Here is an 18,734-nt window from a genome sequence, read left to right on the forward strand (position 1 = left end):
ACATCAGGGTGAGCCAGGCTCAGAGACTGGCACATATTTAACTGTCTGAAGAAGGCAGGCCTGATAAGGGTGCTATTTTGGAACAGTAAGACTAGTCAAGATAGACATGCGTGTAGACTGCTATTTTAAAATCCTCTTTTCTCTGTGTTCCTTTGATCCTGCTTTTAATATAAACAATATTTCTTTTTTCTGAAGGCTGTGTTGTTGCCACATACACTGCAAAGCACAGAAACCCGAGGTGAAGAACCACAGGCACCCGCTCTCAGCTGGATCTGAAGAAACAGAACAGTTGATGGACAGGGTACAACAGAGTCTAGGGCCTGCTCCAAGGGCCCTAGAACCATCTAATGCCCCTATCATGGCCAAACTCCTGGGGAGCTACACTTAGAGGGAGGAAAGGTAAAAAGCTAAACTTGAAATCATTACACAGCACATCAACAGGTAGGTGTTCCTGAAAGGACTGTACACAGTATTATAAAAAGTTTCCTTCACTACAAAAATGTATATTCTTCCCTCGCAGTCCTCCCCGCCTAGAAGGACCTTTTCAGATATATGAAGTTAGAGTTCTCTGGCTTTCCAGATCTAAACTCTGCATTTGACAAATTGCAATGCATTGTTCTGCTTCTAATGGAGCTTCCATTTATCCACAGTTCCAACTGGCGTACTCTCATGAAAAAGGGAAAGAGACCAAAGGCAAACTTCTTACCCAATAAAGCTAACAACAAGTTGCCGTCTTGGCAATACGATGATGGGAACACTAAGAGAACCAATATGAAACTTTAAGCTTTTGGTAAATCTTGTTTCCTTTTTTAAATGTTTGATTAACTGATGTTAAATTCAACTAAATACACTCATTTTTCAATGTGTAACATGCCTTATCAACTGATTTTTCCTCATTTCCAATAGCAGACCAGATTCTATTAGTCCAACTCCATACTGAAGTCGCATGCATTGGGAACAGTCATTACAAGAGCAGCACTTACTAGAAAACACCTCCATTGACTGAAGTGAAGGTGACAAAGGATCGTAAAGAACGCTCACCTATGTAACCGTGTTAACTACTTAGAAACATTCACAATTTTAAGTCCATATTCCTTGAACTAATTCAATGGCTTTAACAGGTCACTGGAACATTTAAGCATGTAACATGCAATCAAACCCTTTTTACCTGATGGCTGGGTCCAACTCTGATTTCCCCCTGGGTGCTGTTCAGCCTCCTATCATGAAAGACAAAAAGAGCAGCAATCAGTAAGTAAAAGTCACAAGTAACACAGCTTTGCACACACATCCGCTATCCATACAAAAAAAGCCTTTTGATGTCTGTTTGCAATGCAAACTGAAAAACAGCAAAAATAATGCACCATTAAAGCAAAAAACAGAAGACACATTCTTCAGCAGGGCAGGACATGTTGCAAATGGCAAAAGCCAATGAGGACGCATCTGGAATTTTTGGTCAAGCAGCTACCACATTAGCAAGTCTCTAACAGGATCATTTCTTTGTGCCACCTATCCAGGCAGCAGTGAAAGAAGGATGAGAGATGATGGTCAGTCAACCTGCCTACCTCCAATTTGTGGCGCTCAAATCCCAAGCATCCCAGTCCCAGGGCTTACCAGCTGCAAACAACAAACTTCCAGTGAATCCTGGACTGCCCTTAATCAGTCTGTAAGCATCAGAGATTTATGCTCTAAAGAGCAACATACTGATTGCACCATTGCTGTTAACAGCCTAAGTGCCAACATCATATGCTTTAGAAGAAAACTCCTACCACCTCTCTCTACCCTCTTACGGAAGCATTATGCTCTTACGGAAGTGGCTCAGGAATGAAAAAAGTTTACTTTATTTTGACAGCATGGAGATGATTTCTTTATTCACTTCTGGAAGCAACCAAGAAAGTTGCATCTGCATCCTCACCTCTCCCCTCTCTTCTTTGATGGTTATATCAGAAATGTGTCTTAAAAAGGACAGGTGCACCAAAACTGAGAATCTGGGTTTCTGGCAAAACCCCACCTTTTAGGGCCATGTTTGGCAAAACTATTCTAACACATGCAGCTCAATTTTGAGGAAAGCTAAGCTCCCCAGAACTGCCACTAATTTTGCTTGGTGTCTCAGGTGTTCAGCCTTCTGAAAAATGACGTCTGTAGTCTACTCAATAAAGGTTCCTGCTTACAGATGTACCTGTGGGATCCGAATGCAGCCAAAGCTAGGAAGGTTGCATTGCGCTGCAGGACCCCTAGAGAAGCATTAAGGAATACAGCAAAGTTCAGAGAGCTTTAAATGTCTCAAAGGCTGAAGTTCTGCAAGGTCTCATTTTAAGAACAGTATGTTACTTATGTGCTGCATTAATTCATATATCTTCCTGTATATACTGGGAATATACACTATGAGAAAACACAGCAGTCCCTGTGGTCTTCCCACAAACTATACCCATCGTTATTTAAATGCAGGTATACGCACTTTTGAGCGAACTATTTCAGTAGTTGCAAGATATTAAAACAAATGCTAAACTCACTGGGAAGCAAAATGGAAGAGCTTAATCTGAATCATCTGCCAAAAGTAAGAGCAAGGATGGACCTTTATTATTTAGCTATCGTAGGGAACGATACCGGTACATGAGGTCAGTTACTACTCCTGTGTTTTCCAGTGGCCTCTTTAGGCAAAATGGGGTAAATTAAACTTTCTTCAAATACTATAAATGAAAACCCAGACAGTAGATTTTAACCCTGTATTAGAACACAGATATCCCGATCAAACAGACTAGCATCATCAGAAGTCACAAAGGCCATTAAGAATCAAAGGCATTTTTGAGGTGGCCACATGCACTTTTAGAGCAACCCCCATGCCAGTATCTCAAAGTACTTCAGAGATTAACAAATTGAACCTCAATGTCTTGGTAAGACAGGGAAGCTTACATATCTCTCTTTTGTATACGTGGGAAAACATGGCAATAGAGTGAGGAGACTAAGAGAACAAAGCCATCACATATGGTGGCTACTCTCAGATCCAGGTCCCATGTTTTAACATCATTAGAAAATGCTTCCTTCTCTACAGTCCACAAATACATACCAAAAAAGTGTGTCAAAACTCCCCCCCACCCAACCCACTGGAATCCAAATGGAAGTAAGTAAATGTCAAAACTGTATTTCCCCTTTTCAAAGGCATCTCTTCAGGATATGCATGGTATATATTTGCAGAACTATGGCTTTAATATAGGACACCCACATTTTCAAATTCATTCGTTTCATGGCTTCAGAATAAGCTACCTATCATCTAAAATGAGATTTTTTTTAAAAGCAATTCCCCAATTAATTGGATGTACATTTTTATTTGTTGTTAAGATGCTATTTCCTGCTGCAATTAAAAAAAATCAACCTAAAAAATGATTTGAGAAGAGGGATTTATAATGGGAAAACAGGCATTCCCACTTCCTTCGTCAAATTCATTATAAAACTGCATTTTTGTGTCTGAGGGTCAGATTCACTCAGACTCCCCACTTGCTGAGGTATTGTCTGTCAGGTGGGGTGCCCCAGACCAAAAGCAAGAAACATGAACAGATTTTTGTATTAAAAAAAAAAACCAACAATAAAAAAAGGAACCAATATTCTCAGGGAGACAGAATAAGGGCTGCTCTGCCTAATCTTTCTTCCATCCTGCGCCTTTATTCCCACAGCTTGGTACAGTGAGAAAAACAAGCTGCTAAATCCACTCTTTTATTCCAAAGCACCTTTCTGCACTATGGCTCAGTGCCCAGAAAGAGGTCTAGCAAGAGGGACTCTATGGGGTCTTAAAAGAGCACTGTAAAAGAGCCTCAGCTGCAGCCTTGGCCATGCTCTTGCTCAGCCTATCTGCTCCAATCAGCACAAGGGTCTTAGCTTCTCCACTCATTCTGCAAGGTGCACACACCACTTTGCATATCGCTCCTGCACAATGGGGTCAAGCTGCTGTTGCACGTATCAGAACTGAATAAATGCTCCGAGTATCAGGCACTAAAGAGCTGGAAAATTTGCTAAGCTGTTCTGGAGGCATCGGTTTCTCCTTGTCAAAAATACACAGATCCCTTTCTGCATCTGAAAAATGCCTGTTCTGAGCCAGGTCTCAGGGTGATAAGCAGAACTGAAGCTTAAAGAGAAAAGGAAATGCATCCCCAGAGCAGCTACTAAAACAGGGGAACGGGCAGAGGCTGCTCGCTGCTGGAGACCCGAGTGCAAGCGCTCAGTGGAGAACACACAATTTGCTTTTATCACATTGCAAAAGCAATCACAGAGTCCAACAGGATTAGCAAGATTTGCTGAAGAAACCCAGAACTGAAATGGAATTGCAAGTTTCAATGGGACAAAATTTAGGATGTCTGACTGCAGCAAAAGCTGTATCATGAATGTACATACACGCATGTGCACGCGCACACACTCCCGACTGTGCTCCAGACTGACACTGCTTTCATGGCCTACAACCAGTTTCACAAACTCATTTTTCCACACTGTTAAAACAAAAACTCGTTAAGCAAAACTGCTAACGTGGATATGAATCTACAGATAACTTCCAAACACGCCAAAGGCCCTAGAGAAAAACCCGGTAATATTTTAACCTTGCATTCATTCTAAAAGAAATGTAGCAATGCAATTCTTCTCTAATTGCCCATTTCCTTCATTGGCTTTACACTGACAGTACATAATAAAACATTTCATATAAAAGTCTTGGGATGTTATATGTTCCAGCATTCTACAAATAATTGCTAACATACACCGAATCCAAAACTTTGCTCCCACTTTCCTAAGTGCATTCATATGGCGCTGGGGGGGGGGAGCCAGCAGGGCCGTTCAACCACTGTTATTCACATCTCTCTCTATATGAGGTCTCTTCCTGTATTTTCTTGCTACTTGTTTGCCATTCCTCTACCAGTTTCCTCAGTAGATACCATGTGCCCCAAAGGTATGTGGGGAAATGGAAGAGCCATTTTTTTTCCTGGAGGGGCAAAGGTGGGATGGGGGCAAGGGGAGAAATTAACTGCCATGCCACCTATTTCGTTGGAAGGGCAGAGAGCTCTTTCTGATGGCACTGTACAGTAAAAGCGGGGCGCAGCTGACTTCCCTGCAGCAATGCACAGATCCACTGGGTGCTTTTTAGCCAATTTCCACCGCCCCAGGAAAGGTTTTGCAAATGGAAAGAAAATTCTTGCGATGGAAACTAAAATGTATCATAAACTTTGAAGCCAAATTATATTGGTGGAGAGCAATTACAATAATAATGGAAAGGCGCTCTCTGTTTATTCCATAGAAAAGGGGAGGGGGGGGGGAAAACAGGACCCAACACTGTATATGAAATCTGACACAAAAGAAACTGATGTAACAAAGCAGTATCCATAGCAACAACAACTTAATATTTCAGTCCTCTTCAGCTGCAGTGGATTAAATATAATGACAAGATGTTCCCTTTGAAAAGTAACCTGTTGCCATGGCAACATTGTATTCTATGAAGTAAACAGGGGCTGGACAGAAAGGAGATGGAAGCCTGCGACTGAATATCAAAAAGGCAGAAGTATCCGTAGCAGAGCAGGGCAAAGCACTGGCATTCTCTAATCCAGGAGAGGCTTGTTCTGAACAGCTCAGAAAGAAGAGATGGGATGTTTGCTTGAATAACGCATTGTCCTTGCCATTTTAAGACACCAGGAGGGCTGGAGGATTCAAACCCAAGGGGTGCCACTGAATGAAAGAAGTTCAAAGGTACAAGAATAGTGCTAAGCGTTAGTGGACCACTGTTGAAAGGATGGAGAGAAGGGGCAGGGGAATTGAGGGTGATCTCAGTTCAGGTCTAACTTTGATCAAAGCAGGAGTTTTAACCCTGTTGGGTTAGTCTTTTTTTTTTTTTTTGGCTTGCAGCCGACCAGGCCCACTTCGGCAGAGCTTGGCAAGATCGCTGGGCATTGCTCAGGAAAAGAGGCAGTGAGGGAGCAGCAGGGACATTTTCACTCCCAGCCTATATTGCTTGGGGTGAGGAGGACTAAGGCACCATGGGGTGCTGAAGAGCAGGTCTGAAGTATAGCAGAGGGCTCAGAAATGGCGCTGCAAATCACAACTGAACTACATTGCTAGGGCTGAGCAGGGCCCCAGACTGGGAGCACAGGGCTGAGTTGCCGATCAGGACTGAGGGGCAAATGGAAAAAGCACACATAGCACCTCTCTCCACTGCCCAGCCTTGATAAGATAAGCTCGTCTGAATCCCAGTGTCAACACTTAGACCCACAGCTCCTGGGGCAGGTTCTATTTTTTGACTTTCGGAAGGAAGGAGAGGAAATATACGAGGCTGATCTTGGAGGCCAAGTCACAGGCATGCTGCTTGCTACAGGGACATGCCCGGTCTCCTCTGAATAAAAGCACAGTACACAATCAATCATACGCCTATTACACCGAATTACATCCATGGAGAGGTGGTGATCTCAGAGGGACTACAACCTTCATCTCATACTCAATACGCACCTTTGTCACCATGCACGCAGGGACCTTCTCCTCTGCAACACGTATCGTGCCAAAGAACTTGTGCCACTGGCTCCCTGGAACTGTGCCACTAGCCAAAAGTGGTTATAAGCTTTTCGGTTAATAAAAACGTGCGTCTTGAAAGAACCAAAACCATTTTCAAAACAGCAATCTTGGCTGTCTCTGAAGATTAAGTTGATCTCCTGTCTGACAGAATCCTCCCTGATCTCTGTGTGCTGAGATGATCTATAATTAAGCAAATTAAAGCTTAAGCAGAAAAGGGGCTTCAAAAAGGCTCAGTGTGCCTCTCCAAGAGTCTACTGGTTCCTCTTGGGAGGTCTCCGGGAATGTTGTTAGAAACCTGCCTACCACAAGCCACTCTCCAGTGCTACGTGGGCACGGCAGTAAGCCAAGACATCACACCACACATGGGAAAAGTTTCAGAAAGCTAATTTAAAATGGTTGCGGCCTGGGAAGGAGTGGATCACCGCACCCTGAAAAATATTGAGAGGAGAGGATGAAAAGAACTCATTCAAGTCTCTGGGGAGAGAGGAAGTACAAGCTGTTGGGTCCAGATGATTTTATCAATATGAGAAACAAAGGATCCAAGAGAAGCAAGAGAAGTAAAGTCTAGAAACCAGCTGAAGTGACAGAAAACATGGGAGGAATAAAGGGTCAGTCTTAAGCAGCAAAAGTGAACTCAGGGGTACTCAGTAGCTTCATACTAGAGCATGTGGTATTTAAAGTTACTTACTAATGGCCTGGAAAAGGGGGTAAAAAGTACCACTTACTGCCACCAGTTATATAGTCTGTATTTCTCTCTCTCTCAAATTGGCTGTTAATGCAGATGAGTGCATCCACAATTATTCAAATAAATGGGCTTCCCATGCTAAGGAGGGTTAGAAATGTCCCTGCTCCCACATACAAATCAAGGAAAGTCAATCAGGATTAGCAAGAAGCTCCCTCTACAGCCAAGGCTATTCTGTAAAATGCTGACTCCTGCATCTCATCTACCTTTCACTGAAGTATTGGAGCTGGTCTCCATTGGACAGTAAGTTCAATGGACAGAGTATGATGGAGTATGGCAATTCCCGATCACTAGGGATCTGCTTATAGTAATTCATAGTTTCTCGGTATCCGCGATCATGACAGTGTCCACAATCACAGGAAATATTCCATCGGTCACGATTTCGCAGGAAATCAACCCAAAAACAAAAAATCCCAGCATATTATTTATATAACATGCTGTCTTAGGATCTCTTAATCCTTACAATGATACTTAGACAACACAGCAATCCTGCAGCTACTCTCATGAGCTTGAGACTTACTGCAGCAGTGGCAGGGCTTCTCTGCTAATCTGCGTCCGGGGGGGGGGGGGGGGGGGATGCTGGCAAATGCCCCCAAAATAAGCCCTTCCTGCCACAAGCAGCCGTGAAAATGGTTTTGTCTTGCCACAAGTTAAGCAGGTCCCCACTAATCACTGGGGCTAAATGTGATGAAGAACAAGACTGGGAAGACTGATCCAGAGAAGGGGCGATGAACATGCTCTCCTTGGAAACGCTCTGAAAACATCTATCGTTTCCTGTGAGTGGTTGCTTCTCCAGGCAAAAAAAAAATTGTTCCTCAGAAGCACTTTTATAAGTAATCTGAGGAAGGGGTTCTGTGTCTCCAGAAGGCCTGATCCCATGAAAGGGAGAATAATTATCCTCATTCCCTGCTACCTGGGTGGCTGGATTTCAACAGGTTTCTATGGACCCACAGACATAGTGGGTATATCACTGGCAAGACACACTTACTAGAATGGTATTCTTTCCATTTTAAATTTTAAACCTCTATAAAAACAGAGTCTCACATGTTTCTTGCCATCCTCTATGCCCCCCAAAATACTCTACACCACCCACATTCTTCCTATAAAGCTCAACACACACTTGTTGCTGTACAGCAACAACTGCCTCACCGTACTTAAACACTGCCCTTAAAAGTTCAAATACTCTGAAGCAACATCCATGGCAGGGCTTGGGAGGAAGCAATAGGGTTGTTTTAAATATTTTTATAACAATGCTCTAATTTAAAAGGGAGACTTAATTAATTTTCTCCCCACAAAACAGGGCTGACTGGGCTTCAGCTTTTCAATGTGAAAAAAGTCTGAGCGTGGATAGATAGGACAGGGAGTGGGAATGTAAAGACCTAAGTCTGATTAGGAATGTCTTTATCCATGCTCAATTTTTATTAATCTATTAACAGTTTTCAAAACAAAAACAATCAGAAATCTGGAAATCCAAGTGACACAGTTTAAGGATGAATAGATTTTAAGTTAAAAAGGGATCATGATCAATGTATAGTTTGACTTCCTGCATGATACAGGCCATAAGACCTTACTCAGGAATTCCTGCCTAAGGCCATAAAATATGGCCACTGCCTTTTAATTTTACCTGCATTTAAAGGCTTTGAGTGACTGGGGAAGCCACTACAGACACTTGATAAAATTATTTCAACAGTTAACTCCCATAACTTTGAAATTTAATCCAGTTTTCCCATTTTGAATTGGTCTAGTTTCAACTTCCAACCAGTGTATTTGGTTATGACTTTATGCCATCAGACATGAGATTCCTGAATTATTAGTTCTCTTCTCTTCATGCACAGGATACAACAGGAAAGTGAAGCTGATTAAAAGTCTATGACATTTTTCAAACTGAATTTTATATCCTGTTTTAACAGCAGATACTATATAAAAAAAAAAATGAAGCAGCTGTTATGTGCATGAACATTTGCATTTAAGTGAGGAATTGCACCTCTGGTTTTAAAATTTAAAATGTTTCAAGATTAAAAAATCAAAATGGAAGTTTCTGCACCTCCTGAATTGAAAACAGGAACAGGCAAACCTGTGTCGACAGTTTTGCCTTCAGTGCAAGTTCCATCCTGTTGACTGCTACAGGAGTCAGGACATGAAGGAGATGGAAGAAAGACCATTCCCGTTGGGCTCTCTAAAAAGACAAGCAGCTGGAAAGATTCCTGAACCATGCAGGGCAAGGACCTCATCTTCGGGGGTATCAATAAGGATATGAATATAAATTGGGTTTATTCCTGAGCTAGATTTATACGGAGGGCTGAAAATTGGTCTGGTCCTAAACAGAATTGATCGCCACATTTCCATTGTGAGAGATGAGTGAAATACAAACACTAAGCAGCATTTAAAACTAAATGAGATACTAATTTAGTGGCTAATGTTTTGCTGGCAAATAAGAGCTACTCTGAAGTTTCCTTTATTTTTTCCAAATGTTAGTACTCATTTTATTTTCTTTAAAATGAGGATTCCAAATGCCGTCATCCCGATGAATTACTGGAAAAAAGTGATCTGGTTTCACTGAACATTCCTGGTGCACTTTAACAGCTTGCATACATACAGTTTTGTTATAGTGTTGCAATTGTATTGGTTCAGAAAAAAAATAATCACTACAGGAGTATAAAACACCCTAATATGGACACAGATGTATCAGGATAAACAGGCTTATATCAATCTAGTTTTAAGAGGTCAACATCCCTGTACACCTCACTAAAAAGATTGATCACTCATTCAAGTCATTACAGTCCCCGCTCTGCCTAACCGCCACTGATGCAGGAGCCGAGCTCTGTACCACTTCTCAGGGTAGCTCACAGGGCTGATCTGGTGATCTACCGTGACGTTTCTGTTGTGCCGCACAAGAAAGTGAACTCCCATTTGCAGGCCTGGTCTAGTTTACCTGGTCAGCAGAGTCTGCAACAGATTCAGAAGTAACCTGTTCAGCTTCTACTGAGCAAATATAGTGGGGAGAGTGGAGGTGTTTGGCATCTCTTCAATATAAACCCTCTGACCACTTCAGGACCCTGCCCACACCACTCAGTCTTGCTTTGTAGCCCTTGGTCAGAAGGCAGACAACATTGATGCAAGGCTTGAAGAACAGGAGACGTAAGCAAAGCATGGATGACTGCAGGCACTGATATGCTGACATGGAGGGACAAGGTTTTTAATTAAAAACAAATTTCAACTTTGAGATATAGAGCTGCAGGGGAGGGCGGGGGGGGGGGGGGGGGGGGGGGGGGAAGGACCTATAACCTTACTGATTTACCAGCCACTAACTCCTCATAAACCAAGGCATACAACAGGAAAAAAAATACAGACCCACTGTACTCAGCTATGAAATCTTTAGGGCTCAGTAAAAACTCTCCCTTTCACACGCTAATCTTTCCAAACTACTGCACAAACACACACTGCACTGCTCCTTGGGCAGAAAGTGTTCTGCACTGTCTGTCTGAACAGCACCTAGCAGGACGGGACCTGAACTTGGCTGAGTCATTACGGCAGTTCTGCAACCTGAAGGTTCAGCATCACAACCCACCATGTGACAGGTTTTACTCACTTTTTGCAGAAGCAACAAGAGATCCCAATGAGGCAGTCTAAACCACACACACAGTCAGCGGCAGGGATGGAACTTGAAAGTTTCCAAACCGGCCCCGAGCTTTGCCCAACCAAAGCATACCAACTCCTACTCACAGCCACAAACCTACCAGGAGTGCTGCTTGTCCCAAAATGGCAGTCCATCATCACCACCACAGGAAAGGTAGTGAAGAAATCTGTGTGGTGGGGGAGGAAGCAAAGGATGAATCAAGGGCTCAGAGAAACCAAAGAACAGTGCAGCATCACACACAAGAATAGAGAGCATTATATATCAGCAATAGGTGGCTCCGGGTATAGATGGAGACAATTCTACCTATCAGTACATATAGTGTTGATATTACGTGTTATGATATAACTGGTCCATCTGTATACTTCTGGAAAGGATACGAATAAAAAGAGAACTGTTGCAACCTAAACCCTGATTTTGCTAAGTTGTATTTCTACAAAAGCACACAAATCTAACAGTTGTATTGTAACAGGTGATGCACACTCCTCAGATCCCCTGGCTTTTGAAGTGGATTAGCAGGCACCTCTGTCCATAGCCCCAAAAGGCATTCAATTCATTCCTTCTTTAAAAAAAATAAATAGTAGTTTATTCTGTGTTTGTAGAGCACCCAACGCAAGGAGCCTCCTCTGACTGCAGGATCTGGGTAAGCCCAACTTAATGGAGGTCTCCGCCACGTGCAAGTGCTTACGTAAAGGAGGATTACCAGCATGCCATTCTCAGCAGATTTTTGTTTTGCCAAATGCAACATTTTTGTTTGACAAGTATGTTTTGTTATGATCTAAAGGGGTTTTCATTTCTTCCACCTCTGCTCGTTTAAATTAACCTGATACGCCTTAAAAACAAACATGGCCAAGCTTTCAGCTCCACGCTAGAGCCCAGAACCTTTCCAGACACCCCATTTTGGTTTTTAAATGCAAGTGATGAGGAAAGGCGTTGGAAAGACTACCCTGGACAAAAATCTTCTGTTATCTATGGCATAGGTATAGCATGAAAACTAGGGATGCAGACAGGGCAAGCAATTGCCTCACTCCTCCTGAAGGAAGTACCCCCTGACAGTAAGGCTAGGTTCCTGCTAACCAAGAGGTCCACACAAGGTGGACACTGCTTCAGAAGTACCTTTCCAGAGCAACTTTTGGGGGCTGGACCCTATGATCTCGCGAGGTCCCTTCCAGCCCTAATGTCTATGAAACTTTTCACCCAGATTAAGGATGAGTCCTCAGCCAAACAAGAAGAATGGACAAAAATCATGCGCGTCCTGTAGCTTCTAACACTACACCAACCTCAGTTACTGACAAATCCTCGATATCCACCTATTACTAAACATTCACTGTTTCATTTCACCCTGACACTGTTCAAGGAGAGGTGGAAGGAACAAAGCCTTCCTGTGCTCACTGCACTCATCTGGCCTGGATGAGAGGACAACTCACAGCCCATTTGGTCCCTGGCCTCTGGTGAGACCGGCAGCCAGGCACTAAGCGCTGTTGCAATGCCAGCGTTTGCACACACGCTTATCTTCCAGGTAGGCCAGTGAACTGTCAGTGCGGCATCTCGTAGGTATATGGCCACGTAGGCAATTACCCCTGTCCCAAACCATGCAGGCACTCCAGAATACAGTGCTTGCAAACAGCAACTGGAAAAGAGAAGTTACCACAAACCAAAAAGCACCATGAAGCACCGGTCCTTCTGCAGATGTGATCATTCCTGCAAGCTAACTGGCAAGCCAGAGGTCCATATCACACCAACGCTGCCCGCCGCACCAAGCTCTGCACCAGCTCAGGTAGTGCTCCAATAAGACTGCACTGCAGAATCGAGTTCCCTTCCCCTCATTTCCCTGAACACCCCAATGTCCCCCAACTTCCACTGATGACAACTCACCCATCGCTCCGCCCAGTCATGCACGGAGACCTCCAAACCAGGTATCAAGCATTTACTGCATCTGATTAAGCAGGGACAAGTGGCGTTATTTTATACAGCCCCTCCTCTCCCCCGGTCTGCATTCTTACACAAATATTTCATTAGCCCAGTACAGCAGATGTGGGTGTAGCTCTCAAAACTGACACATGACAAACTTCTCTTAATGAAGATTTCTAAAGAGCAAGCCCACGTTGGAGACCGACATGGCTGCTTCGCACAAATGCGACAGGCGCACAGAACTGTGCTATTTGCTTTTAGACACTTGAAGAAATAGCATCAGAAGTATCATTTGCCCAGGCAAACAGGCTCTCAATCAAAACAAGTTCCACCCACCTTCAAGGCAACCAATGGCTGCCGATCTACGACCCTCCCTGCAACATTATCTAAACAGTCTCTTGCAGGCCCAAACATTTCCTACTAGCCACATAGACAAGGCTGCAACCCGCAGACTGGCTCTGCAGCTCCCTACTGACGTGCCACAGACTTGGCGTGCAGAGAGCGCAAGTGAAATTAAAACTGCACCAGGAGGGGGGGAGGGAAGGAAAAAAAAAAAAAAAAAACCCCGATCCGCACAGCTTCAGCATTCAGGTCCGTGCATCCCTGAGCCAGTAGATACACTGCTTTCATGCACCAAACATACAGCTGCACAGCGAGGCTGACGTGATTATAAGGTTCTGAAGAACATGCAAGAATAATGAAATGATTTCATAAACATTGCAGAAGTCAGAAATAGCAGCAAAAATCATCACTGGTTAGGGAGGCCAGAGTGATGTAGCCTACCTGCAGGGGCTGAATGGATCATCCATGACTATGACAGGCTCTGGTGGGTTTAGATGTATTCCTGAACCTCTACTTACAGCTAAAACTCTGCCTTTTTCCACTCTAACAACTCAAAATGGAGGCACATGCAGTCTGAGAGACCTCAGAGAGCTTTCACTGAGCTTGTGCTATGACCTAAGCCTGCACGCACAACGCAGAAACTTCGCCCTCGGACTGACAGGACTGAGCATGTGCTGTGACCCTCCCTCATCCACACACTGTCTTACAACGCAATCAATCTCAACCCTGCTGTTTCCGTAAATAAAGCACAGTGAACAGACTCTGCAGCTTCTGCATACCAAGCTAGTGTGCGGGGAAGTGGGGCCTTGGCTAGGGGATCTGAGACGGGCAACGCCGGGGAACAAAACAATTCCAAAAGGCGACGGGTTTGCATTTCGGCATCTGTTTTACAGCTTACCCATAACATGGTGGCACAATTCACCAAAGATTAGGAAACCCACAGCTTTGCATTGCAATTTTGTTTTTTAAACAGAAAGTCTCGAATACAAATGACAGCCACTGTTAAGACCCATAAAAAGGGCAGACACCTCCGAACATTTTAATACGCAAGCCATTTGCCAGGAAGTAAAAGCAGCAAGCTGCCTTTTAAAGCCTTTTTCATTATTTGTCAGTCTGTAAGCATCTAGGTACTTTTAGACAGCACTCTAAAAGATCTCTGCATGCCACCATCACCTTTATAATAAGCATCTCAAGCCCCTTTACAAAAGGTGATTGTGCCAACTTGAATTTTACCGGTAATGGCCGATTCTGTAACCAGAACAGTTATATAACAGTAAAAGGCCTGACGTGGGCACGGCTATGTTAATATAAAGGTGCCTCCTTGTAGGCTTGTACCACTACCATTATTCTCCCTGTGCAGGAATAGCTAACCCTTTATGAAATACCTTCATATCAATATACCTGCATCTATGTAGAAGAGGCAGGATGTTGCATCACTTTAACCATACCTTTACCTAAGTTGCTTGTTTAATCAAAGCTTAAGCATTATTCCCATTTTACAGATGGGACAACAGACACAAGTTAACAGGGTAGTAGCAGACTCATAACTAGAGCTGAGATCTCTTAAAATACTCCCTCCCTCCTCCTCTCTCTCTCAATTCTCAAGCTAACTTCATCCTTGACATTTCCTTTCCATTTGGCTACCAAAAAGAACCCAAGCAGAGTTTAAAAACAAAACCCGGAATTACAAAACGGGGGCCTAAAGGCAGCAACCAGGAAGATAAGGCACATACCGCATCCCACACAACCACAAAGGATGACCAGGACATTTTCTCTTAGAGGTTTTCCCCAGCAAAAGCCTTTGGATTTTTAACATCCATGCAAGGCAGAAGCATCTCAGCTAAGGTCTTATCCAGAAGACTTGCACAGAGTTGTGCATAAAATTCACTGTGCATCAATCCTGGAAGGATATAGGGCCAAGTTCACTTTGTAAGAATCTGAACCTCTGTCCCAGGGTGTTTACTGCTCCCAGTGTCATCATTTCAACTGCACTCTTCCATTACTGAAATTAGTGGCAGTTTTTACCCTCAAATGAGTACACATCTTCAAAGGGGGTCACAGATGAAGTAACTCCCAGAGGCCCTCATCACTTAAAAGTATCTAAAGCTTTGAGACAACTTCATATCTCAAATTAAAATACTATGAAGGGCCTTTTTAAGACCCCAAAATTAAGGATTATGGCCTTGAAGTGACAACCCAATAGTGAAATTCATCTCTACTTTATATGTGTATGGGGTTCATCTTTTAAACAAAGCCATCCCAAAATACATTTACACCAGGTTCATCCATGCTCCTTTCTACTGGCTCTGCAATAATGATTTCACTTAAACACAATTACCAGAGCTGTGTTGACAGCAGTTGAAGATGCTGATGCCCATTTAACTGGAGGAATTATTTTATTGCTATAATAATTGGAGCAGTGTCTAAAATACAGGAAATGAGGAACCGGTTTGTGCTTCAGCTCTGCTGAAAACAGAATGAACATGATAAAAGAACATTTGCTAAATGGCTAGCAAACCAATTGTTAATGGGCTTTTTGTTTGTTTATTAAAGGATTCCAGGAATATAACAGAACAGGATCAAAACTAATTAAACTATTGCATAGTCTCCTGTTAAGCACTTCAATTACTGTTAAGACATATCCCAGCGACTCATTTATATGAAATAAAATCATGAGATTTGAAATTGCACAACAGAAATGCAATTCATATTTAAAACAAGATAATTTGGGGGAAATTTCACAGATACAGACTAGCACGGGATTATCACATAATGTCCCCCATCACAATCTCCCAGCTGGCTGCTTTAAAATACAGCTCCTAAAGACCACTAAACCAAACAAATTCCTCTCAGCCATTCCCCAACTTTTCTTGCAGGATGTTTTTCCAGTAGCCATTTTTAGCAAGTTGCTATATCTGGGTAACAGTTCCTCTCAGTACAGGACAGAAGTTCAATTCCTCTAAGGATAAAACAAACATACAGCACAGCCCTTTAGTCCAATGCCCAGCACTGTGACAAGATAAAAAGTTTGAGGACACTCATATTATTGTCCATTTTGTAGAAGGGAAAACTGAGGCATGGAAACACTGAGGTGATTTACCATCATGACTAAACTAGCTCACGTCTGAATGACATTTTGAATATACAGAGCCCATGAGTAAGCAATTAATAATATTTGTATTTATCAATGCAAGGTTTTATAATGAACCCATCATTATGGTATCCAAATTATCAGCTTTAAAGTAATCCAGGGCCTTCTAATGCAAGCAATGATCATTATCATTGTTCTAACACTGTGGTCCTCATCCTTGTTAATACTCAAGACACCTCCTGAGAAATGCCAGCTTTCACTCATTTTTTGACTATGGAAAAAAGCTGTCTGTAGCAAAGAACTCAGAAAGACAACAGGTCAGAATGCGCCTCGCCCTATGGATTCCTGTTGGAAATTTCTGGGTTTATCTTCTGAATCACAAGTAGATGTTCACACACTTAATTTTCTGCCACACCCTTAACAAGATCCCACAGCCCCTCAATTGACAATCACTGCTTTAACAAGGAACAGTACTTTGGACAGTGTTACCACAACATTACAGTTTCCAATAGCTTGTCCCTATTCCAGACCCACAACTAAGTGTATGACCAAACCAGTTACACATGCACACCTCAAGCACCTGGCGGAGAGGAGGAGATGCAAGAATACAAAATATAACACGGTGCTGGCAGAGGGCATAAAAGGCAAAGGCTGACTGATGGCAATGCTAACTTGAAAAGCACAATTTACTACCTTGGGGAGGCAAGGGTATGCCACACCATTTGGGAGTGTTTTCTCTGTACAGCACAAAGAACAAGATCATTTGCCGTAATCTGAAAGGTGGTACTGTGTCCAAGTACTCACTCAAACAGGTATAACCTTCCCTATGCATCTTCTGCGCCATATTTAATTTCCCATTTCAATATTTCTTTTTTTTTTTTTTTTTTTTTTTTTTTTACAAATGCCACATGATTTATCTGTTGACGGTTCTGTTGCACTTTATGTGGTGTAAATTGTCACTAAGCTTTGCTAAACACGCACACAATATGAAAGCTCATTTTGAAGCTTTGATCCAAAGCACAAAGGCAAGTAAATTAAGAGCTAAGGTGATAATTTCACCCTTCAGACCTTCCACTGCATTAGACACTGTAATACGTACAGGATCAGACCTTATTTGGAGCCCTCAGTAATAACCAGACACAAAGTGAATTAAAGATGAAGACAAAGGAATAATGAAGTATTGCTTTGTGGCCGTCTCAACTAGCACTTTTAATGTTATTTTAAACATAGCAGGTGTTAAAAACCAGCTCCCTAAGAATCCCGTTTATGAGTCATAGTTCAAAACCGCTGATTTTATTTCTATATATTTACAAACAAAATGAGTTTGATTCCTCTCTTATGAGCCATTCAGATGGCACGATCAGCCAGGAGGAATCTTGCAGATGAGGCGTATTCTATCAACAAAATAATATTGATGTAAAATATAAGCTTGCGTGCTATTCATGGAGTATTTTAGCTACCCTTTTTATTTAAAGACAAATCCGTACAATTAAATTAGCATCATCACAAACTGAGTACTAGCATTTAGCTGGCTACCTAGTTTTTAAAAAAAAATCTCAACCATAACTCCTTCATAATTTCTATTCCACTATCGTTTCACACTAAGATAGTTCAACTGTGATGATGTGCCCTAGTCAAGGCTGGAGATGTTCTGCTAATGAAATGCCCTAATGCATCCACCCAGGTGGCATGAAAGTCCATGAGGTCTGGTTGGCAGCCTACCTTCAGCTCCTTTGAAAACCCCAACCCATGCATCCGAATAGCCCAGGCAAGCTACACTCCTATGCACACCACCAAACTGGGTCTGGAGTCAGAAACTTCTATTTCTATAGCGAAAGTAATGGTGTTGCAAGAGCGCTGTAGCTACGGTGGGAACATAAGTGAAGCAAGATTTGTTTGATGTCTTTTATTGAACCAGGTTCACAGGCAGTCTCCTTTGAAAGAACATTTGTGCCCAAAAGGGTTTTTTCCCAACTATAAAACTGACCCAATAAAAGATATTACTTGTCTTCCTCTGTATTTTGGAGAGAGACTAAGGCAACACTTACCTGTCTTCTGTATCTTGGAAACTCGTGTATTTTTTCAAGAAAACACTATAAACACTTCTAACAAACTCTTTCTGCCCTAACAGGAAGGACATAGACACACACACAGACACTTAAAATTACCTCCAACTGATGCTCTGCTCATCTCTGACAACCCCAAAATAGAGAAGTGTAACACTATGGCAAGCAGAGAAGGGAGGAGAGGCAGAAGCTTCCCGAAGTTCGCTACAAGTCTCGCTACTACTAAAAGCATTTGAGAATCCTTCAAGCAAAATATATTCTGATGGGTGACAGTGTAAAAGCTTTAGATAAATAAGAAGGAAAAAGTGTCATCATCAGGAAAATAAACTAGTGCTTTCAGCCTGCACTGCCTGAATCCCAAAGGGTTGCGTTTGTGCTGAATTAGGAACAAATTTTTCCACAAAAGTCACCCCC

General features: G+C 42.6%; 1 protein-coding gene across 9 annotated transcripts in view; it reads right to left on the reverse strand.

Moving 5' to 3' along the window:
- RERE (arginine-glutamic acid dipeptide repeats) overlaps positions 1-18,734 on the reverse strand; it is a 381,891-nt gene that overhangs the window by 133,612 nt on the left and 229,545 nt on the right. For 7 of the 9 annotated variants that reach the window (XM_090023240.1, XM_090023239.1, XM_090023236.1 and 4 more), the window contains one exon: positions 1,169-1,217. In XM_090023240.1, coding sequence (XP_089879366.1) covers positions 1,169-1,217 — 49 coding nt within the window. Of the gene's footprint in view, positions 1-1,168; positions 1,218-11,013; positions 11,080-13,604; positions 13,803-18,734 lie in introns of those variants that run through there. The other 2 variants (XM_090023245.1, XM_090023244.1) reach the window with 2 other exon arrangements.

This window comes from Crocodylus siamensis, chromosome 12 (genome assembly GCF_052110815.1).
Source record: "Crocodylus siamensis isolate JL-2025a chromosome 12, ASM5211081v1, whole genome shotgun sequence".
NCBI lineage: Eukaryota > Metazoa > Chordata > Crocodylia > Crocodylidae > Crocodylus > Crocodylus siamensis.